The 24,564-nt window shown below is 48.9% G+C and overlaps 1 protein-coding gene across 10 annotated transcripts in view; it reads right to left on the bottom strand.

The window, feature by feature from the left end:
- Window positions 1-2,851: 2,851 nt before the first annotated feature.
- Window positions 2,852-24,564, bottom strand: part of ptprsa (protein tyrosine phosphatase receptor type Sa) — a 209,083-nt gene continuing 187,370 nt past the window's right edge. For all 10 annotated transcript variants that reach the window (XM_076040592.1, XM_076040593.1, XM_076040590.1 and 7 more), the window contains 10 exons: window positions 21,486-21,661; window positions 18,792-18,911; window positions 16,357-16,511; window positions 15,221-15,506; window positions 11,274-11,452; window positions 10,956-11,082; window positions 10,722-10,847; window positions 6,655-6,809; window positions 3,600-3,735; window positions 2,852-3,228 (listed from right to left, as the gene is read on the bottom strand). In XM_076040592.1, coding sequence (XP_075896707.1) covers window positions 3,160-3,228; window positions 3,600-3,735; window positions 6,655-6,809; window positions 10,722-10,847; window positions 10,956-11,082; window positions 11,274-11,452; window positions 15,221-15,506; window positions 16,357-16,511; window positions 18,792-18,911; window positions 21,486-21,661 — 1,529 coding nt within the window. In that variant the 3' untranslated portion in view covers window positions 2,852-3,159. The remainder of the gene's footprint in view (window positions 3,229-3,599; window positions 3,736-6,654; window positions 6,810-10,721; window positions 10,848-10,955; window positions 11,083-11,273; window positions 11,453-15,220; window positions 15,507-16,356; window positions 16,512-18,791; window positions 18,912-21,485; window positions 21,662-24,564) is intronic.

Genomic DNA, 24,564 nt, shown 5'->3' with positions numbered 1-24,564 from the left:
AAGCTGTACAAGATCGTACGAGGTACAGTATGTCAAACTGGGCTGACAAAGATAAAAAAAAAGACAATAACATATTTGATTAGATATTTTGGAGTTTATCCTCATTCGAAAAAAAAGATTAAAACAACGCTAACTAATGAAAACAATGAATGAAAATGGAAAAGAATCGAAGTTTTTTTCTTTAAAAAAAAAAAAAAAAATCTGGCATCTCCTCATCGGCACAGGATCTACCCGGCGGGGCAGAAGTTCGTGGTGAGTGGACACGGAGGAGTTCAGGCAAGAGCACTAACATCACCTCAGACTCCTTGAAAAGGAAAAAATTACAAAAAACCCCCAAAACAAACAAACAAACAAACAAAAAAAAAATCGTAAAAAGTCACATTTTCAAACATGACAACCGGCTGGTACGAAAATAAAAAAAAGAGAGAACTGAATTAAACTCTAAGTGTTTGGATATATATTTTTAATCTGCGTTTTAAATATATATGAATGTGTGAACGTGCGCACGCATACGTACATATACGCACACATTCCACACAGACACGTTATACTTAAGATTTCTACAGTGAAAAAATAGAATGTCTTTAAACATAATATGAACAAATAAGCATTTGTCTTTTTTTCTTTTACTGCTAGGATCTTTAAAAAAAAAAAAAAGGTGATACGGCTGTTAAAAAAACTAAAACCAAACCAAAGCAAAAAAAAAAAAACAAAAACAGAGGAAAATAAAAAGTCACCTATGCAAAGTGTAAAATAAAGTTCAGTCCGAGTACGACGTTAATAATGATTTCATAATGTTACAACAACAATAAGGCTTTTTTGGAAATAAGAAAAGATTACACACAGTTGTGTTCATCGCTCCGCTCCAAGTCACACACAGACTCCAACACACACGCACGCACACGCACTCGGCCGCGTCCCAAAGACTGATCTCAACGTGAAAACCTGGTCACTTTCAAAAAGCTGGATTATTAGTGATACTACTACACATGGAGAGAATTGTTTCTTAGAATTGTGTCGAATCCGTCCTGCAGGTGGGAGCTCTTGTTCAAGTTTCTCTTCCTCTTTTTTGTTGAAATTTTCCTCAAAGGTCTGTGCAAGTCACTCGTGCCTTTGAAATTTTTGGATTCTTACATCATGGCGTCGAGATCCCCCCCCCAAAAAAATGGCTACCTGGTCCACGCGCACGCATCATTAATCAAACCGATGATGAAAAATAAAAACAAAAACAAAAAAAAAAAAAAACCCAACGAAGCAACAACTGGTCTTTACCCATCAGTCACTGGACGCACACACAGTGGAACAAAAGGCCATTTTTTTCCCCCCTCCGTCCCGCAACAACCGCGTGAATGCACATTTTTTTTTTTTTTTTTTGGAATTGCACCAGGCTGTCCGTCACTTTGGAGTGTCATTTACAATGAAGCATGTGATTATAGAGGGGGCTTGGGTGGGGGAGGGGGAGAGAGAGAGAAAAAAAACAACCCAACACAACAGCAAGCGAGGGCGGGTGAGAACGGTGGACGCTGTCGTCACGTCGACGCCCCGAAGCAGTCGAGAGCGGCTAGCGGTTGGTGGCTAGCTGCTAGCGACTTTTTCTCTCCGCCAAGTCACGCGTAAAAAAACAGCATACATGAGATAAGCAGCATGTTTGGTTTTGACGAGGGGAGGGGGAAGAAAGAAGATAATTCTTCAAAAAAAAGGACGAGAGGAAAAAAGAAAGAAAGAGGTTCCAAGCGGCGATGAGGAGGATGAAGATTGGTCACTGTACACCAAGAACAGCCCTCACGTTGTTGCGGCGAACCTTGGTTGGTTGTTGCGTTACAAAGCCACCACCACCACCACCACCACCACCAGACCCACATCAAGTTGGCCGCGTGTGGGAGATAAACACCACCACCACCACCACCCCGGCCACCACCTGGAGCCCCATGTTCTCCCGGAGGGAGGAGTGATTGTGTGAAACCGTTGGAACACGGTCGATGGTCCGCGGAGAGGCTTCACCCCCCCACTGCCGCCCGGTGGCCGAGTCTTGGGGGTGGGGGCGGGACTTGTGGGGCCACTTTTCCTTCCCCCAATTTGCCGCCGTGCTAGCATGTTAGCGTCACTGTGCTAACCCATCGGCTCCTCGGGGCCGCGCCCATTTACGAGTTCACAAAGTCCATGAAAAGTGGCCCATCTTCAGACGAGGTCCCGGATCTTCTCGGAGCTCTTCTGAAAAACCGTGGCGGGATGTCGCGATCGGAAAAGCGGTGATTTTCCAGGAGCGGAGGAAGGTTTACTCAGTGCTCTTGTTCTCTGTCCCAGTTCCCACTGTGGTTGTTTTTTTATATATATTCCCCAGAGTTAAAGGGAGCGACCGAGCCGAGCCGAGCGGATCCGATCACGATTCCTTCCTTCCTTCCTCTGAACATCGATCGAGAAAAACAAAAAACAAAAAACAAATAAAATGTGCTGAGAGAAATACTGGAACTCCCTTTTACACCCAGGCATGTTTATATATATATGTATTATATATAAAAAACAAAAAACAAAACCAAAACACCATCACGTCGACCCCATCTTGGCTACATCCATTGATTTCTGCTGCCTCCTCCTCCTCCTCCTCCTCCTCCTCCGTCACCTGTTGCTCGTCACCGTCGCCGCCGCGAAAGATGTTTGCGAGAAGAGAAATGTCCACCAATGTTTACAACGTTCTCCAACATCGAAAAAACACTTGAGGTAAGGTGAGCAGTCTGACACTTTGATCGGTAGAAGCCCCACGGCTCCAGCCACGCCGTCTGGTTCCTAGCCCCACCCCCACACACACACACCACCCCCTCAGCGAGGAGCTATTTTTTTTCCCCCCTCTGGATAACGGCCGACTGTCTCCTCCCCACCGGGGGTCTCTCGGCCGAATTGGAGCGACTCCGAAGCGGTTCGAATGGTGTCGTCTTCGTCTTAAAGATGTACAATGGGATCCACGTTTTCTGTTGGGCGGTTGTTGTTTTTTTTGGCGATGTCCGCCCGCAGTCGTCATTTCAAATTTTTCAAAGTTTCTATGGCTCAGGAGACTGTCGAGGGGGCGTTGGGGGGTGGGGGCGGGGGGGGGGTCACAGGGGGGGTTTGGGGTTGGGGAGGGGGGATTGGAGGGGGGGGCAGAAATGGCTTTTTTTTTTTTTTTTACGTTGCATAGTGATCAAAGCTTCCTAAATACTCCAGAGCTGCGTGGTAGCAGAATTGGTACTCATCCTGCAGGGAGAGAAACACAAAACAGGAGTCAGAACAGCGGCAGGCCGCAAGCTGTTGTCTTATTTTATCTTATTAAAAAGATATCGGGAGCTGTTGCTGAAGTACGTGCTAACAAATGCAGAATCTGCTATGATACTGTGAGTCACTAAAGACTGCAGATTACATATTTAATATAAGCAGCAACATTCTATCTCTCTCATGCTAACGTTGTAGCGTTAGCGGTACGTTGGTCAGAACTGAAAACTTGCAAAAATGCTCATTTAGTAATAGAGAACAGGGCAACAAAAAATGAAAATGTTTCAGCAAAATCAGAGCACGTGACTCTGAAAACAGTCATGATGTTCTCTCCTGGTGCCTGGGTGACCCCTGACCTCAGTCTGGACCATGGCTGGCCTCTGTGTCCGGAGCATCTTCACCGTCTGGAAGATGTCCACCACGCCTTCGTAGCGCATTCGCTCCAGGACGATGCTGAGGGTGATGAAGACTCCGGTCCGACCCACGCCGGCGCTGGAAAACACATCGAGTCGGGTGGTTAGCGGCGCTGCCGTTAGCGTTAGCGTAGCGCTCTTGATGTGCTTTCATGTTGCCCTTGTTACGTCTTCTGCTCGTATATATATATATATGTATATATATATATATATATATATATATATATATATATATATATATATATATATATATGTATATACATACATGTGTGGATTTTTTTGATCTGACAGTTCCTCCACTTTGAAAAGCCTGGATAGCTAGTAATCCCGCGGCGGGGCAACGAAGCGGTGACGACACCAAGGACGCCATCTGTGTGCGGGGAGAGGCTGCGAAAAGCCCACTTTGATGTGCGTCCGCACTCTCGCCAAACACTAACTGGGCACTTCTCAAGGACACGCATGAAAAAGGCACCGCACGCACAGCCAAACACTTTCCTCTCATTAAGCCCCGCCCGCCCGCCCGCCCACGGAAGAAGAAGCGAGGAAAAAAAAATAAATAAAAAAAATAAAAAAAATAAAAAGAAAGAGCTCCTGCTGCCGCTCTCCAGAAATACAGGCCGAGTCTTAACTCAGATCCTGAAATACTTGAGAGCTGCCTCTCTAAGCTGCTTTGCTGTGAAATGACTTCCACTTCAGCAATGGAACAATAATTGATATGACAACAGATTTATTGGGGCGCCTCTTCCTGCCTCCCGTCCGCCGTTTCGCTGAGTGAAGGCTGAAAAGCGGCGGCGGCGCCGAAGACAAATTCGGCTACGGGCGAAACGCCCGGCGACTTCGCATCTGTTGGGAGACAAAGCTGGAGCGGCGACGGGGGGGGGGGAGATGGGGGGAGCGTCGTAATTAAATCACAGTGAACAGAGACGTCATTGAGCCTAATCACGCGGAACAGCAGCGAGGAGCTGCGTCCTGGTCCTGGTCCTGGTCCTGGTCCTGGTATCTCTGGGCCACCCAGAGCCTCTTCCTGGGAGTCGCTCGCACGCTGTCACATGGGCTCGGAAACGCACTCACAGCCCTTCCCTCCCTCACTCCCTCACTCACTCACTCACTCCATCCATCCCCGGGAAGATCGACCCCCCCCCCCCCCCCCACACACACACACACACACACAAAGAAATAAAAAAATATCTGTGAGCTCGCTGAGCCGCCGCAGACTGAGAGGATTTGGTGTCCCCATTCACGGGAAGTCATCAGGCAATTAATGACCAAAAGCATGTGGGTCTATTAGATAGTGGCTGAGGAGGAGGAGGAGGAGGGGGGGGGGGTAGGTTGGATGGATGGATGGAAGGGAGAGAAAGAGGATTAGGAAATAGACAGAGGGATGGCAGACGAGAGGGAGGAGGGTGACAGACGACGAAAGAGTGGAAGAGAACGGAGGGAGTAAGCTCTCCAGCTGGAGGAGGAGGAGGGAGGAAGAGGAGGAGGTGTAGAAGGAAAGGAAGGGTGAAGAAGAGGAGGAGGAGGAAGGAGAGGAGGAGGTGGAGAAGGGAGAGGAAGGGTGTGAAGAAGAGGAGGAGGAGGAAGGAGAGGAGGAGGTGTAGAAGGAGAGGAGGGGGTGAAGAAGAGGACGAGGAGGGAGAGGAGGAGGTGGAGAAGGGAGAGGAGAAGGAGGAAGGGGAGGAAGGAGAGGTGGAGGAGGAAGGAGAGGAGGAAGAAGAGGTGGAGGAGGAGGGAGAGGAGGATTGGGAGGAGCGCCAGAAAAAGCAACAACAAAAGACAAGCAGCGGTTGTTGTCTCTCTAATTTCACCGGCAGAAAGTCCATTACGGCAAACAACTTCCTCCAGAAAAAAAACAGAGCGAGTCGCCAATGTGACGCTGTCAACCACACACAGGGGGCGCCGCTCGCTGCAGAATTCTGATCGCAGGAGTTCCTCAGAGAGCTCAAGTGCATTTAGCCGCTGAGTCTTTTCTCTTCTGTCCTGAATCCATTTCTCCAGTCCACACACACACACACACACACACACACACACGGTCCCCCCTCCCTCGAGTCGAGGAGAATAACTCAGCCTGGGTCGAGCTTCCCTGACACTGCTGCTCACAGCCCCCCCGAGGCTCATACAACCGCAGGTGACATCACTGCTTTTGAGAGAAAAAAAAAAAAAAAAAAAAAGGGGGGGAAAGAGAAAGGCCGGGTGATGTTACGCTTGATGATGTCATGGCGGCAAAAAGAGGAAAAACTCAGCGGGCGGAGCGCGAAATCTTTCACCTTGAGTCCGAGACCTCTGAGTGCGAGGAGGAACGTGGACAACGCGTGGACAACAGCGGAGCGGAGGGGAATCTTAATCTGATTCCTTATTCGCCCCCGGTTGTGCGTTCCAGACGTATGAGAAAGAATCGTGGATGAGCCACGCCGAGCTAAAGGCGGAGGTTAAACCTCGGCAGCGACAGCAGGTGTGATGAGAAATGCATCCCGGCGCTGTCGTAAAAAGCAAAAATATATATAATAATAATAATAATAATAATAATAATAATAATAATAATAATAATGATAAAGTAAGAACGGCCGGCGTGTGATTCCATGTGCCTCCTCTTTGCACATGCGGAGCCACGTCTCGGCCTCATCAATTATGGAGGAGGAGGAAGGCCTGCGGAGGGCGCCGGCGAGGTGGAGCGCTGCCGGGGTGGGGGGGGACGGGGGGGGGGGCAACGGCACCGCAAGGGGGGCGCTCTGCAACGCACCGTCTGCCGCTCTGAGAGGCGGAGCTTAGGCGAATCCGCACACCTTGTACGAACTCCTCATAAATTCCTCCAGGAGAAGAAACAGCGACACCAAGTGGTTACACTTTAGATTGCAGACACTTTCTCTCTCTCTCTCTCTCTCTCTCTCTCTCTCTCTCTCTCTCTCTCTCTCTCTCTCTCTCCCCTCCTCCTGAGCTTGCTTGCCAGTGGGCTACAGTGGGGCCTTGCGCACCCAATTTCATGTAGTAAGCTTCTCACCTGCAGTGGACAGAGATGGGTCCGTCCTGTCCAAACTGCTCCTTGGTTTTATGCACCTGGCCGATGAAGTCGATGAAGCCCTCCCCGGATTTGGGCACGCCTTGCTCCGGCCAGTCGGTGAACTGGAACTGCCTCACTGTTCTGGACTGGCCGTCCTGGAAAACCAACAGGGGGGGGAGGCCGTTAGGATGGTGGCAGGAAATGGACGACAAAGGAGAAGGTCTGCAACAAGCAGGGTACGAGTACTCTGCTCTTTAGTACTCACCAATCATGTATACATACACACACACACACACACAAGCTGATACAAATATATCGAGTGTGATACTGATATCGGTGCATCCTTACCGATCACACACATTTTTTCCACTTCCAACGAGTGAACCATCATTCATTCATTCATTCATTCATTCAGAACCCACGCAGACACAGGGAGGGAACATGCAAACTCCACACAGAAAGAATCCCGGGGCCCGGAATCGAACCCACGACCTGTCTTGCTGTGAGGCGGCAGCGCTAACCACAGCGCCACCGTGCAACTACTAAATAATTGATGTATTTTAATGAAGAAAAGGTTCAAAAGAAAGAAAAGAAAAAAAATCAAAGCAAAGTGAGGATATATTTTTTTTTTTGCAGGAGCACAGTTTCCTCTCTTTCCCCACACCAATCATCTCTCTCTTCTCCCCCGCAAGTCGTGCGTGCGAACCAAAGCGAATAGTTCCCGGTTTAAGCTAATCGATAGCGTATCTCACACGACAGGCGTTTTCTCACGCACGCCCGCGTTGAAAAGGATAATCCTGCGGCACCGCGGTCGATGGCACCTGACGGATGGAGGTGAGAGGCGAGAACCCCCCCGCCCCCCCCAAAAAAAAAACAAACCCTAAAACCTGGCAAAGAGTCAGAGTGTTGGCGCTAACGGTGCTAACAACGCTAATAACGCTAACGACTTCATCCTGCTCATTTCGAGCGGCGCATTGGCCTCCGGTCCAAACCTCTGAATACATTGACACAACGGTAGGAGAGCGCACGGTTGAGATTCCTGTGTGTGTGTGTGTGTGTGTGTGTGTGTGTGTGTCGTCCTTGCGGGAGGAAAGGTTATTTTCAAAGTTGTCACGGAGGAGAGAATAAATTTCTGTGAGCCGAGCGAGGCGCGTTTGCATTTTAAAGTGCGCCGCCTGCTCGGCGCCAGCAGCAATTAAGACGAGCAGGTGTTCCTTCCTCCCTCCCTCCCTCCCTTCTTCCTCCAGTTGTTTGTGCGACTCCGCTCGGCGGCGCTGCCGCGGCTCCCGTCTCGGCAACTTCTCAGAATCTTCTTCACACGCGCCGTTCGTTCACGGCGGAGGGGGAGCGAGGGAAAAAAAAAGAAAGAGAAAAAAAAACATTGCGCCCAAGGTTCCAACCGTCTTCCTCTCCTGCTTTTTTTTTTTACCTGGAAGTTAGAGGACGGTTTAATTTTTTTTCTATTTTGTTTTTTTTGGGGGGGGGGGGGGGGATCGTTCATCACCGGCTGAAGGAAATCTGCCTGTTTCCGTTCAAACAAAGGGCGACGAGGGAGGAAGAGGAGGAGGAGGAGGAGGGGGAAAAAAAATAAAAATAAAATACACAACCTGTTTGCATTTTATGTGTTACTGGCCGAGACGCCAGCAGCGCTCTTCCCCCCTCCCCCCCACCGGATTGATTTCTTCATGTCGGACGTTGCCACGCGCCACGCCGAGCACCGCAGTCGATACGCTGATGGAAACAAGCGCCTTAAATCTATACTCAACACGGATATCTCATTTACCCCCCCACCCCGGGGGGCGCCTTGGCCGTGCCGCTAGCGCGCTCGAGCTAACGCGGGCGGCGACTAAACAGTGCGACGGGCGGCAGCTCCTGGCCGTCGCAACGTGAGCGTCGTCTGCCAACGTGACGCGCCGGGCGTCTTTTTTGGGCTGCCGAGATGCGTTCAGGTGCGCTTATCGCACTCAACGGCTGAAGTGGTTTGGATAAAAGTTCTCTCTCTCCCCCCTCGCTCCTTCTCTCCCTCCCTCTTTCTCACTTTCTCCCCCGGTGCGTCGTCGTTTGCTTTCTCCCCTTTTTCGCCGCTTTTGTTTTTTCCGTCTCAGAAATGTTTTTTTTTCCACCCCTCCCCTCCCCTCCCCTCTCCCTCTCTCTCTCTCCCTCTCTCTCCCTCTCTCTATTTTTCGCCTCGGTGGAGGGATTAAAAGCGAAAGAGGGGCGAAGACAACGGCGCAATAAAGTGAGCGTGTGAAAAGAAAATGAAGGTGGGTGAGGGGAGGAAGGAAAATTTAACACACAACCCGGGGGCCCACGGCGGCGTGTCAAATTGTGTGATTAAATACGTGACTGGCTCGCTAGATGCGGCTGTTGAGGCGTGGAGCCGCTACCGAGCAGAGGTGCGCGACGCGGGGAGGAAAAAAAAAAAAAACGACAACGAAAAAACAAAACCGAATAAAACAAAAAAAAAAAAGCGAACACAAAACACCGGTTCCGCATCTGCATAATCTGCAACAAGCAGCTACGCGCACGATTTGACCTCCGCTTTACATTTTCCGGCTGCCCGCCGCCAGCGTGTGATCACCTCCTCTTGTTCCTTTAAAGCTGACTCGCTTTGATCGGCACCTGCAGCGAGACGCGTTCGGCACGTCCGAGCGCTAGCAAAACTCGTGGACGCGTGGACATTTTTGAGAAATGAAGAAGAAGAAGAAGGAAAAAAAAAAAAAAAAAAAAAGGAGAGATGGGATGTCTCTCCCCACGCAGCCGCTGACCGGCCAAGCTGGAACTAAAGGGCCTCGATGCGTTTCTGCCCGGCAACAAGAGGATTCGGTCGCCGTGCTCTTCTTGCACCTGTGTGTCCCGCTGACGTCGCTAACACGCTAACACGCCAACACGCTAACACGCTAACGTTTCCCTCCTGGACCCTCACTGTCGGCTCCCCCTCGCCACTTTATGAACGTCTCTGCTTCACTGAGTGCTGTCCAAATTTTTTCATTTTTAAATTTTTTCTTTTTTTTTGGGGGGGTGGTTGAGGTGTGTGTGTTTCGTCTGCGCAAGCAAAACGCGTAAGAAAATCCCTAGTCAGGTTCGGCATTTGGCCTGATTTTCAGTAAGGCACTGTGAACACGAGTCCCAGGGGAAATATGCAAAACGAATGGGAACGAGTGAATCACCTGGTGTCAACGGTAGAGGGATTTTATTTTTGAGTGGAAAAAAAAATAAAAAAAAATGAGTGTATTTTTTGGGTAGCGTTGTGTGTACAAAATGCTTAACAAAGTGACACTCACAGGCCACTTTATTAGGTACACCTCCCGAGTCCTGCGTACCGAATAGAGTTTCCAGTGAGCAGGTACAGTATGTACACTCACAGACTAGCGTCTCCAACCGGTCGACCCATTCTGACCTCTGACCCCTGACGTCAACGAGACATTTCCCTCAACACAGCTGTCGCCCTCTGGATGTTTTCCTCTGACTACCAGCGTTCTCCATAAAGCTCTAAAGACGGCTGTGATGCAGTGAAAATGCCAGTGGGTCAGCAGCAGCTTGTGGGCCGCTTCTCCTCCACTGTTGGTGAAGGTTGGCCGGTTGAGTGCAGAAAATTAGCATTGGCACTGAAAGCCAGCCGAAACATTTTATGTTTTTAATTCTTTGTATGCATAAAGAGCAAAAACTGCCGTGTGGCAAAGTTCTGCAGCACTTCATGGCTGATTTGCACTGCAGCAGATAACAAGTTGCATCAGACCGTCTTTTTTTTTTTTTTTTTTCTCCCTGTTAAAGACGGCCAAGAAGTCTGCTAACTCGCTGCACCTGGGAAATCAATTGATCTGTCGTACCGGTTTTATTTCCAAATAAGTGTTTGCCTGCTGCTGGGAACTAATCAGCGGGGGTAAAGAAAATGTCAGGTTGACAAGAGTGCGATGAGAGGAGAGTTATAAATAGCCTGGTCGCACCGCGAACAACATCAAGCTGCCGTCATCATTCGGTGGAAAAATAAATAAATAAATAAATAAGCGAATAAATCACATCTACAACCGGCCCGTGGGCTGGAATCTCCTCAAGCCATGACTTACCCTGGCGTCCGTGACCTTGAACTCTCTGAGGATGTACTGGGGCATGTTGTACTCCGCCATGGGATCCACCACAAAGTACTGGTACCTGGCGGAGCGCTCTGCTGGCCAGTACTGGTGGCACTTTTCCTGTGTGAGGGGCGCGACAAAGGAAGACCTACGATTAGAATCATTGCACTCTCTTTGGGTTTGAAGTGACATGATCGGATTTCTTCTGGTGTCTGCCAGGGGTCGTACCCGTCCCATCTCTCTTAGTTTGGTCAACATGACTACAATTGTGGAGTTGTTCTCCCAGAGCATTCTCCAGAAGTCTTCCGTGGTCTCCGCCAGAGGGCCTTGTGTTGCTATGTAGGCCTTCTGTTGCCTGTCGAGAAAAACAGCAAATTCAACATCAACTCACAAGGGCAAATACACAAATAAATTCTGTCCATCGTCCGAAGGTGGCGCCATACGCAAAAGTGCTCGTTGGATTTATCGACAATTTTTGCAACCATCCGTCCTCCCATCGGATCAGAACCAGACACTCAACCCGACACCGCGGCCGCTGGCTCCCACCTGTATCCGTCTATGAAGCTGCTGTTGATGTAGTCGGACCCTTCCAGGCCCCTGATTGGCTGCAGGCAGACACGCGTGGTCTCGTAGGGCATGATGTTGACCAGCCGGTTCTTGAACTTGTTGCAGGGCAGGTTGGCGCTGATGAAGCGCGATGTGTGCGCCTTGGAGTTGGCCAAGCGCTGGAGGAACGGAGGGAAGCGTGAGTGAGGTCGAGCCAAATGCACGTAGAAAAAAAGTGACTGGGGAAAGTGGGTGGGGGGCGGGGGGAGGTTCGGAAGAGGAGGAGGAGGAGGAGAGATGGAAAGTTAAGGTCGGTGGTGGTGGGGGCGGGGGAGGTCGGAGGGTGGGGGTGAGACAGAGCGAGAGAGTTTAAGTTGGGTTTGAGGGTCGGAGAGAAATCCTCAGACTTGGAGCTCTTAAAGCAGCGATGGCAAAGAGTTCAAAGGACCGTGGCTCATCACAAACACACCGACTCAGTCAAACTGTACTCCGATCTCCCGCAGGCCCACACTCAGCAGCAGCAGCAGCAACAGCAACAACAACAACAACAACAATAACAGCAACAACAGCAACAATGGAAAAATATGCTTCAAAGCCGTGAGAACGATCCTGAGAAACGAGGCTGTCGGGAGCCGCAAAACTTCTTTTTTTTCTCAAAGTGGGTCACCGCTACCTCTGATAATGGCAGGGCAGCACGTGTGTGACGCGTCGCAGAGGGATGTTCAGACAGACAGACAGACAGGCAGGCAGGCAGGCAGGCAGACAGGCAGGCAGGCAACGTCGCAATGATCAAAACGGGATGTCGTGCGGCTGCGTCATCGTTTTTTTTTTTTTACGGGGACCGCAGAGTTTGTGGGTCAGTACGTCAAGAACCATTGCGACCCCCCCCTCCCACCTCCCTCCCCCCTCCCCCGCTTTGGTCCTGCAGTTCTCGACTCAACAGGCTTTCATCCACTCTCTGTCTCAGGCCCCGTGGAGCGAAAAGCTTCCACGCTTAAATCAGCCTCGGTATTTTCAAGCGTCGCCACCGCTGCTCGGCGAGTTGGCGTCAATCTACCGAGATGGAATCGCCCCCCCGAAGAGGAAATTAAGCGCGGTCGGCATCCGGCAGATTTCAAAAATCCAACCCAGCGGGAAACTAAGATAATCTCAAAAACGTGACCCACGTGGAAGGAACTGATGCTGAGGCCATTGGTCCTGATTCATGAAAGGTACAGTGTGTAAAATTCTGCCATCTGGTGGTCACATTTTAGATTGCAGGGCTCAGCCGCTCACACTCCCTTCTCCCAGGCCTGCCAGTGAACTACGGTGGCCTGCGCACACAAACCCGGATACCTCGCCCACATTTTCCTCTGTTGGTTTAAATGATGATGAGCGTGTTCACCCAAAATACGGAACGCCCTGTGAGGCAAACCTGGATTGTCCACACCAGGCTTCCGTAGAAATGTGGCTGTGCAAGATGGCGAGCAAGACCATTTGCTTAATGTATATTCTTCAACAAATATAGCAACAGTTCTAAGGGTAGGAAAACCAAATGACTTTTATTGAACTGTGAGTATACACTTTCACTAATATATTGAATTAAATATTGTAATATTTTGGAGACTTTCAAGAAGAAACAGTTATCAATTCCATAAAAATATGGTGGTACAAAATGGCAGCTAACTGGTAGTAAGACGCCATATATATACAGTATATATATATATATATATGTATATATATACATATACTGTGTATGTATATATATATATATATATATATGTATATATATATATATACACTGTATATATATATATGTGTCATAAATCAGACCAAATTTTACACACTGGACGTTTAAGTCCCGCCCCTTCACTCCCTTCACTCCGCTTCCACCGCTGCCTCTTCCCAAAGTTGCGATACAGTTGTCGCCTTGTCGGTTAGCCAGAGGCCCCTCCCACCGCCTGGCCCCCGCCGTCCACCTTCATTTGTCATCATCAAGTATTAATTACAAGGCTCTCCTCAAACACCCCTCTCCTTTCCAGCGCCGACTGCAGCGCGGACGTGATTAATCCCTCTTCGACTCCTGACGCCAACTCAGCGTTAGCCGAGAGCGCCGTACCGATGGCGGCGGGCGGGGATTACATCACCGGAGCGCCAGTGGGAGGAAATAAGAAGAAGAAAAAAAAAAAAAAAGGTCAAACCCAACCGGCACTATTACTGTGTAATGACAGGAGGGGCCGTTTTGCTGAATAGCGATGGAGCCGTGATAGATGATTCCAGGCAGAGTCCGCGATTCAAGGTCGGCTGACAGCGGCTCGAGCGGCACAACGCACAAGCGAGTCCTGTCAGCTGGCAACTGTTGAGTTCTGTGATGGAAATGTGCCATGTGCAAAATGTATTCTCGATGCTCCTTTGCTTCCTTTCTAAATTAAAAAGCAGAAAAAGATTTGCCGGACAAAACCGACTTCTTTTCAAACGTACTGTTCATTATCCTCAGACAACTTTCTCGCTTCGACAAAAAACATGAATATTTTCAGCCGAGCTGATTAAATTATTAAGCTGGGGCTCAATTAAAAAAAACAAAAAAAAACCAACATTTGCTCTGCTTTTGTTGAAACTGGCGGCTGATCATTTTAACGTTGCATGGCAAGTTGGACAGATTTCAACTTTCAAATCTGGCTCACGTGTTTGGCCAACTTCCGACGCAGCGTATTTTCCATCAGGCTCAAAACATAGGTGATTGTGATTGTGATTTATTTTCATTTTCTTTTTCAACTCGGACTTAAAAGAGTGGGAGGCGTCGACTCGTGACGACGGCGGAGAAAGAAGCTAGCGTGGCTTCTTGCAATTAGTGGCTGCTGCCACAGCGTCCGTTTTATCCAGAACTTGAAGGCGGACTTCATATAAACGGCAATGAAAGCTTTTCCTCATTCAGCCAGCGGTGGGCCTCGCCAAGAGTCTCGCCAAACGCCACGCTGCACTTGGCTGCCCGCTGTGAGAACCACCCAGTTCACCCAGTCCATTAGGAATGCCTGGTTATGACCGTCAGATGACCATCAAAGACGCTACCAGATGCTAATGGCTAATTCTAAGCGCAGGGTGGTGAGAGTTCTCGCAAAGAAGTTTCCTCGTCTGAAAACAGCTCAAATTCAAACAGCGCTCATTTCTCGGCATCGTTCACTGCGCTCCGACCTGCTTAAACATCCGCACCGTCTCATCTTTATCTTGTAAATCTTCTTTATCTGAGACACAAAGGCGTCGCCAGTTTGCACCCCTTTAAAGTTCTGAAGCCTCTCCATAGAATCGCTGCGGCTCGTCAAGGACCAAACCAGTGAGTCTTTTTTCTGGCTTTTACAGGCGCGGGAGTGAAGAGCTGCAAAGCCAAAAAGGCCGCTGATCGAGATGGATGAAAGCGTGCGAGGAGCAAAAACCAGTGTGCGAATATTCGGGGATGGGGGGGGGGGTCCCCGTCCCGTCCTCCTCATTGTTACTGATTGTTAGCAATCTAAATTTCCTTAAAATCCAGGAGGCTTATAATAACCTTGCAATATTTCATGGATACAAGATGTATATATACATATATATATATACATATTTAATTTTATGTCTTCATATGAGACCCCTTCAATGTTACTTTGAGGTTTTCAGGGGGTCTCGTGTTCATCGGTGGGATCAAACCCGCCCTGCACCCCCATGTATTTCGCACACTGAGCGAAAACGTATCCCAGGTGGTGAAATTAAGACATGGGGGCAGAGCACGTGCAAGGAAGAGAGAGACACCCGCGGGTCTCAATCGGAAAGGTGCGGGAGCGACACAAAGCAGCTGCCCGCGTGTGCAACCCGCGACATCACAGCCGAGGTGGGCGGAGCGGCTTCGTCGACGCAGCGGTTGCAAAGAGACGAGCGACACGGACACACGGCACTCTTTCCGGCTGTGGCGGCGGCGGCGGCGGCGGCGTTGGCGGTACCTTGAACTCCAGCTCCATGCCGGTGACGTGCTCGCCGCTCTCCACCTGCGCCAGCTTCTGGATGTAGGTGTAGAGGCTCCGCGCCGCCACCTCCGTGTTGCCGCAGGCCACCGCCTCCAGCAGCGCGTCGTGGATGAAGCTGTACTGGTCCTCCGTCTGCACCATGTAGTTCCGCTGCGAGCGCATCAGCGTCACGTGGCCGTAAATGTCCACCGTCTTCTCGTGCTTGATGCGCTCCAGCATGGCGTCGATGACGATGAAGCAGCCCGTGCGGCCCACTCCGGCGCTGTTGGGGGTGGGAGGGGGGTTATTCACATTCAGCACTGAAGCAAAAGTATGGATAACTTGAGTTAAAAAATACTGACTCTCCATTACTTAAGTAAAATTAAGAAAGTAAAAAGTATTCTATTTTTTTTTTTTTTGCAATTTATGAATTAATTTTTTTGTTGTTACATATGTATTTACACTTTTAATAATATTAACCTGTTTTTCCAAATGTAATCAGAAGAAAGTACAGATATTTGTGTAAAAATAAAAAATATTTGTACTTCCCACCTCTGCTGACCATGATTCACAATTCTTCAAGGGGTTCTCCATTTTATTGTGTGAGGTAATATTTTAGATGCCCCAGGTTTTTAAATAACTGAACTGGGCAGAAAAACTGAGATATGAGACACAGGACGACAACCGCGATGATGTCAAAAAAAACAATAACAGGGCAGCGGTGGAGGCCGAGCGAAGCGGGTGGCGCTCTGGACTCAAGGAAGTCTCTGCATTGTGGCCAAATAAAGAGAAAAATAGAAATAAAAGGAGATGCTTTCAATTTGTATAAGCTCCTGAGAAATGTTGCTTGTAAAAAAAGCAAAGGGAGGCTAAGAGAGCAAAAATAAAAGGGGAGCGGCAGGAGAGAACGGAAGGGATTAAGCGTGAGAGAGGAACTGAGGTGGTGGAGGGAGGAGGAGAGACTTTGCTCCACCAAAACAAAGACGAAGAAGACCGAAAAACAAAGAAGAACTTGGCACCGTTCGAGCTATTCAAGGTCGCGCTGCCGCTTGGAGTCCTTGTGGAAATATGAACAAAAGAGAAACCCGATGATTGAGATGGAACTATTTAACCGTTTAAATGTTGCTGCTGACCTGCAGTGGGCGATGATGGGTCCGGCGTCGGGCGGGTTGCAGGTCTTTACCCTGCGAAGGAAGGCCAGGAAGGGGGTGGGGTACTCGGGAACACCGTGGTCCGGCCACGCCGTGAACTGGAACTGACGCACCTCCCGCTTCTCACTGGAGCCGTTCTGCAGGAGGACAAGAGACAACCAGGTCTTTCTTTTTTTCCCCCCCGTCTAGAGAGGCTTTGATGTGCGAGTCATGATGCAACGAACCGGCTTGACAAGGCAAACAAAAATAAAATAAATGAAGCACACAAAGTAGAGAAATCAGAGAAATCAGTCACATGTTGGCTGTCTACATGCCAAGCAGGACGTCTGGCAGCAGGGGATGAAAAGAAAAACGAGCTTTGCTTCTCACTTAAATATCAAGTTTGGATCATTGATGTTGGACTAAAGCCTCCAACTTCTGGCGGACGCGAAAGAAAAGTCCAAACTAACTTTAGGAGCTGTAAGAAATCCAACTTTCTAAAACATTTCTCTCCTTCCTTTTTGGCCGCAGCAGCACCGTTTTCCCACCCAGCTCTGCGGAGCTTATTAGATAAGATGAACATGGCACATTACATTGCAGGTATTATACTGTATCTTCATGGTTGTCGCTCTTTTTTTTTTTTTTTTTGCCCCCCGGATTCCGGCAACAAACGCCCACGTCACACAGCCGCCGCCTCAAACACTCTCGATGCATCACAGAGCCGAGCCGGAATCCAGAGGAAGGTTTTTGGAGGACGAGAAGAGAAGGGAGGGAGGGAGGGGGGGAAAAAAGAAAAGAAAAAAATCCCGCCTTGCATCTTTCTCTCCCTCTCCTCCCCGCGCAGAACATCCTCTAATGGAGATACAGTTTGCATTTCAATGCAGCGCTGCTGCTTCCCTGACAGAGGGCTTTTTTCCCCCTGAATAAATGAATAAATGATTGTAGTAATTAAAAGCAAACCGACCTAAATCTCATTTTTCCATTTTTTTTTTTTTTAACTTTCTCTACTTCCACACATGAGGCTTTGCAGATGTGATTAGCACTTTTTTTCTTTTTACATTCCTGCTTCTTTATGTTGGACATTTATATATATATTTAAAAGCAGACTTGGCTGACACATGGACACACACAGTCATATACATATATATATATGTATACACACACATACGTATATATATATGTATATATATATATATATATATATATATATATATATATATATATATACATATATATATATATATATATATATATATATATATGTATACATATATATACACATATATGTATATATATATATATATGTACACACACATGCATATCCTGTATATGTGTGTATGTGTGCATGTACAGTATGTATGCGTCTCTTTATCTCTCTATGTGTATCTATATCTATATCTATGTAAGCAATGGCTGCTTTGTACATAGTGGATGGAGTATATTTATGGCTTCGCCGGCAGTTAGTGCCACCCTACTTGAACACTGTACACAAGTCTGACTAGTGGAGATCAACAAGAACGGCGGCATTCACAAGTGGGGACGGAGAGGTGGGACGGCGAAGGAATCATATCTGGAGGTTTGACGGAGGCGACGGAATGCAAATGGCGCCGCGCGCTAACGAGCCGACGTGGCCGCTGCTCATTTCTACGCCGATGCTCCGGCGGCGGCAGCAGCGGCAGCGGCGCCTCGCTGGGAAGAAAAAGGTGAAAATGCCAAAACCTTCTGAGGGCGGCCGTACGTCTCCTCGCTCTGGGGCCTCTTGTGGTCACCGAGGACGTGCGGACGGCGTGCGAGAGTGAGTCAGGTGTCTATACAGCAGGTAAACTCCCTCTATATGTCAGTACATGCGCCACACTGCGCACTTTAATATGCTAATCGAGCAACGCGCGAGGGCGAACGCTTCTCTTTCATCTGTATGTGGACTCTGTCGGCGTGCGGCGCTTTTTTTCTCTCTCTTTTTGCCTCCAAGCGGGCGGCCGTCTGCCAATTATGTATATTGAGTTTCGCTTCTGCTCACTTTACCTAAGTGCCTCCAATTTGGCAGATGCACATAAACAGATGATCTATCGCGGCGCAGGAGAGCTGAACAAGGTAACGAGGGGAAGGACTGGGAGGACGACGGCGACGAGGAGGAGGAGGAGGAGGAGGAAGCTTCAGGGTGTGTAACTTAAAGTGAGACAGGAAGCTGGGAGTGACGCACTCCTTAAGTTTTGTTTGTATTTGCTGTCGCTAAAAAATTCACACCCCAATTTGTTCTTCTTTAATTGCGAATTCTTGTGTAAATACCGTTAACTTCTGATGGAACTAACTTCTATTAGCATCCATGCTAATATCTTTAGCATGGCTTGCAGTCACTTCCTGTGTATCTTTTGCTCAACCTCTTTCAGAGTTAGGGGGGGGGGGTGTTTGCGCAGACAGTGGAAGCCTCCTTTCCTTACCTTGTGTAAGGAGAAGGTGCGCACGCAGAAGGTGGCCAGTTCGATGGTGTCCAGCAGGGTCACCTGGGTCATGCCGTAGGTCTCTGTGCCCCGGCTGGGCCAGTACTGGTCGCACTTGATCTGGAGATGAGGCGCAAACAGACAGCAAAGGGTTAACAGGTGTCACATCCACCGGCGGAGATGGAACAGAACAGCAGGGGGCGGGGTCGGCGCTCCCCTTTGCCAAATACCACGAGGACAACAACAACAATGCGACAGATGTGATCACACGCAAGCGACTCCGCCGCCGCCGCCGCCGCCGCTCGACTTCACTCAACCTCAGCGCAAATCATCCTTCATCTCCAGGAAAAACTCCAGGCACGTCCTCCAGGAATCGCAAAAAAACCCAACCGTGCGTGCGATTTTGGCGAGTGGAAGTGTCGAGAAGAACCCCCCCCCCTCCGCCCTCCCCCCCCCTTGAGCACGTAGCGCTTTAGATTCTGCAATATGGGGCCGCGATGCGCCGCTGGACATCAGATGGGAAGCGACAGCTACTGAGGGGGAGGCGCCGCTCGCCTGCTTCCTCTCACCACTTCCCCGCCGCAGCCGACACTCGGCATCCGCCAGCCGCTAATCTTGATCGCACTTGACAGGGGAGGAACGTGCACGTCAGGCGTCGCTTGAGCGGGAACCGATTGAAAGGCGGGGAGACACCTTGGCTAAGCAGGTTTGATTTTGACGCAGGTCGGAGTCGACGGGATGAAACGTCCCCGCCGGCTTTTTGTTTTTTCTATTTTACATTGTGATGAATCCAAATGAGCGAAACCTGGAGCTGAATGTGCGGCTCAAACTGCTCCGCCTCGTCCTTTTACCACTTATCGTGCCTCAGTTATTCTTTTTCGACGCAACACAATCTATTTAATTCCTTCTCAACATAGAAAATGTTTGGAAACTGTGATTGAGGGACTTTTTTTTTTGCTTAAACTGCTTAATTCTGCTTAATTCTCAGCGGTTGATGCCTCGAAGTGTGAAATTCTTCATAAGAAGAAGAAGACCGGAGAGAGTGAACACCTCCAGACTGCTGATGCACGAGGTTTTCAATCCGGCCTCAAGGACACCAGGACTGAGCCTTACAATAAAAATAAAAATACATAAATAAATAAAAAATTGCAATTTTTTTTTTGCAATGGATTTTGAGAGGAACCGGCAAAGGTGGCACCTCAGCTCTCCCGTATTGACTTTCTAAATCATAAAAATCTAATCATGTTTTCCCCCCCCCCCTCTTGGTTCCAAACGTATTTCTGGGCCAAAGTTAAACAAATTCCTCACAAGGATTCTGCAATGCCATAAACCAGCTGAAATGCATTTAAGCTTTGGCGAGACATTGCTTTCTCCAAACGCGACTTCCCGCGGCTATGCTTCACGTCGAACTGAGAACCACCCCACCCCCCCAAAAAAACAAACAACCCAAAGCCGACGTGATTACACCCAAAACGTCTCATTCTTCCAGCGTGCTCTCGGAGCACTTTATCCTCTAACTTCCACTGTCAGCAGATGGCCGTGGGCGGAACTGGTCACAAGTACTGCGAGAGAAGGAAGGGAAGAAAACAGAAAAAAGAAGAAGAAGGAAAAAAAAAAAAAAACACTTGGAGGACTCGGCTGCGATTTAATTTTAGCGGCGTGCCCTCCAAACTTTGGTGCGGCGAAACTTGCAGAAGCTCCCCGTCGCTGCGGGGAGACGCGCAACAGCTCGTCGCTTCCGCTGCAAACGTGCAGAGAGAACAGGGCCGCGGGCCTGTGAAGGCAGTTCCCCGCGGACGCTCTGCCTGACTTATCAGATGCGCGCCGGCACTTAAGAGTGCCTTTGAGTTAAACACCCCCTCCGCCACCAGCACCACCACTCACTCTCTCCTGCTGCTGCTTTCACCACCTCTGTCAACATTTTTTCACTCATCCACCAAGGCGAAAACCGTCTCAGGAAAATTAAACCCGACTGCCTCCCGATGAGGTTCAAGTGCGTTGCGGAGGAATAACTCGGAGGTTGTCCCCCCCCCCCCACCCACCCAACCTCTCTTGGCAGCTCGGCCTCTGTCTGTTTGATCTTCTTCATTCAAAAGCGTTTAAAAAGGGAAGGGAAGCAAAGCGGCGTCGGCAGAGATGGCAAAAGTATTCACAGTCTGCACTGAAGTAAAAGTACAGAAACAATGATTTTACTCATGTAAAAGTAAGAAATTAAAGGTTCTGACATGTACTTAAGTAAAAAGTAAAATATTTTTTTTTTATCCAGAAATTAAACAATACATTAGTTGATAACTTTGCAAAATAATTTTTTTAACTGCATTTTTTTTAAACAGCAGTGAGCCATTACTTCACATTTTTAATCACAGTTAAAAAAAACAAACAATAACTGATCTTATTTTTACATTTCTATTTTTTTCTGGACTGAAAACGTCCTGAGCAGTGACCCCAAAGCCGATGTGCTCTAAAACAATCTTCCTTTAAAATATTATCCTTTTTTATAACAGAATTTGTATCTCAAGACTTTTTAACACTCAAGTAACAAGCATTTTTTCCAAAGTCAGACTTAGAAAGTACAGATATTTGTGTACAAATGTAGGGCGTAAGAGTAAAAAGTCAATCAAATGTACAGGAATAAAGCAGTTGTATTTTGTTATGTCCTAACTCAGAGCCTCAGGCACAGTCAGACGGACTTACCCGGGATTTCTCCTCCAGCCTGGTCATCATGACCACGGTGGCGGCCCTCTGCTCCCACACCATCCTCCAGAAGTCTCCAAACGTCTCCGGCAAGGGGCCCTGAGTGGCGATGTAGGCGTTCTGCTTCCTGTAGCCATCGATGTAGTTGGCGTTGATGTAGTCGCTGCCTGTAATACCTGCACCACAACAGCAACAGATCAGTCTTGTTGAGATTCAGTCATTTCGAGTTATTTTTTTTTTTTTTCAGAATCGATCCCACATAAACCCTTTGACTGATGTTTGGATGAAGGTTTAAACCTCATTTTGCTGAAAGACAGCCCCTGCCGTTGTGGCGCTGGGACACGAAGAGGTCCAAGGTTGGTGAAATGTTTGAATCCTTTCAGTGAAGCAGAAGAAGTCTTGCTTCAAGCTGTTGCCGTACCTCAAAAGATCTGAGGCCCGCTCAGCCAATTTAACCACACAAACTGCAACTAAAGGCGGGACGTGAAGTTGCACACTTGCAACAAAGAGAAAGCGTGAGCTGCGTCCCCGCCAGCAAAGCACTGGAATCACCGCCGCTCCCATCCATCTCCTCGACCGACTCTGACGCGTTTGGGCTCCGTGACGAGCTGCCAAACGAGCTTGTCTGGGTCCATCACCCGTGTCGGCCGGGCCGCCGCGCCGTTTCCATACCCGCGCTTCTATTGGCTGGTTGGCTGAACTGGCAGGTGGCAGCAGTTGTCACGGGCTATTTTTTGCTTTGCTCGCCGCCCTTGAACCTGCGTCGCCGCGTTTCAGACGCGAGAGCAACGACTCTGCGACAGCCATCCTTCATCTCTGATGGCTGCAGAACCCTGCTGTGATCGTCGCTGCTGCTCCACATCAGAAAGATGAATGGGATTTGGGCGGAGGGGTAACTCGAAAAGTCAAGTCAAAACTTTTTTTTTTTTTTTTTTTTTTTTTTGCATCTTTCTGTTTCCGTTCCCGTTTTACGTTGATTGGCTTTAGGCAAACTGTGAAGCAGCTGACGGCTGACCTGCCGCCACTGGTTTGAAAATGGTCGTGAGAAGACGACCGTCTACCCTGCCGACCCAGAACTGCGCTTCTTCCATCCATCCTTCTTCTGCGCCCGCTTCCTGCTGCACTCAGTGTGGCAGGGCTCTGCTGGAGCCCCTCCCAACTGTCACAGGGCGAAGGCAGAGTGACACCCTGGACAGGTCGCCAGTTCATCGCAGGGCCACATAGAGACAAACCACCATCCGCCAACACACACACACACACACACACACACACACACACACACACACACACACACACACACACACACACACACACACACACACACACACACCTACGGTCAATTTAGAGTTTCCAATTCACCTCACTTGAATGTTTTTGGACTGTGGGAGGAAGCCGGAGAACCTGCAGAACCCATGCAGACACAGGGAGAACATGCAAACTCCACACAGAAAGGCCCCCGGCCCTGGGATTGAACCCACAACCGTCTCGCTGTGAGGCGGCAGCGCTGAACACGGCACCACCGCAGTTCTTTCAAAGACAAACCAATGACTTTGATTGCACTACAGTAGCGGAAAATAGCCAGTTTGGTAATCAGGCACGAGAGAGAGAGAGAGAGAGAGAGAGAGAGAGAGAGAGAGAGAGACGGAAGGTGGGAGGGGGGAAAAGTGGAGAGAGAGAAGGGAGGAAGAGGAGGACAAAAGGGAAAAAGAGAAGCATCATTAAAACAGACACCACGTTGCCCCAGCCAGGAGAACGGTGCTGTGCTGTGGCTTTAGTCATAGCTAAATGAGCAGAGAATGGCAGCGTGCACGGATTGTTCTACTGCTGAGACTAATGGCGAAATCACTGCAGTGTAAAATAGAAATTTCAGACTTGATTAATTTATGTATTTATGGATGAAGTGTTTTATCCCAAGGATAATTTTTTTTTCTCCCTCCTCCGCACGTTGTTGCACCCTCAAATTGGCCCCCGACTACTGCGAGACACTGAAATGCAGCCGCGGCTAAACGCTTTAAAGCGAGAGAGCGGAGTGCGGAGTCTGGGGAACTCGAGGCCACCGCCGAGACACGTCGGGAGGAGCCGTGCCAGGACGATGTTGGCGGTGAAGGGTGACTACCTCCGACAATGTCCCTCGAGATTTAGGAGTCGGAGGGGAGAGATTTCCTGGCTCTGGGATTCCTCCAGCGCCGCCTCTGCGGGCAGTTAGAGGGAGAGTCACGAGACGATGCGATGAGACAAACTGTGATGGTGCGGACGCTGGTTAAAATCCGGGCTCACTCTGTCGAAAATAGCATCCCAGCATAAATTGTTTGGCTGCTTCCAAACAAGATGAGCAGCGGATACAAGCCCGGCATTCAGCCTCCAGAGGAAATTAGTGCTTTAAAGTCCCGATGAGCGACATTTAAAGGGACCCATTGCCGGGAAATTGAAATTGAAAACTTGCGTTTTCCTTCGCTGAAGATCAGCATTTGCATAAAGAGGACCCACTGGTGCCGCCACACTAGCCACACTAGCCCAGCAGGTGGATCTGCTCTGGGTTCAGAATCTGACAGCTCACAAGTTGTGAGGACACGGTGACGAAGGGGGACATCAGAAAACACCACCCAACATTGACTTTGTTCACAATGTGCTTCCTTTGCATCAGATGCGACTCAATGGAACACACTGGGCCTTTCAGAGAGCTGGACTGGTTCATTTTACTGAGGCTGACAATAACTGCAGTTTTTCTTTGTCTCTGATTAAGGGGGAAAAAAAGGTTAAGGTTCTTTATTGTGTAGCTTGATGTATTTAAAGCATTTTGTTGTGCATTAGTGCCGCTGGAACAAAATAGTCCCATTTTTATTAAAGGTCCCATATGATGCAAAATCTACTTTCAATGATTTACTTTTGCTCCTCTGCTCCACTTTCATTTTAGAGAATGCGTGCAAACGCACGCGGTCCAGTAAACTAGCCCTTTGTGATGTCACAAGGAAACCAATACAGCTGCCAGGTGAGCGACGAAACTCCTAGTCAGGAGTTCCTTCTGCATCGTTTGCCGGCATCAAACAGCGGGCTAACACTAAACCGCTGTTAATGATGA

Source organism: Nelusetta ayraudi, unplaced genomic scaffold (genome assembly GCF_046127955.1).
Source record: "Nelusetta ayraudi isolate G7.1 ecotype Tasmania unplaced genomic scaffold, CSIRO-AGI_Nayr_v1 ptg000062l, whole genome shotgun sequence".
Classification (NCBI taxonomy): Eukaryota; Metazoa; Chordata; class Actinopteri; order Tetraodontiformes; family Monacanthidae; genus Nelusetta; species Nelusetta ayraudi.
This window is presented reverse-complemented; position numbering and strand designations above follow the sequence as displayed.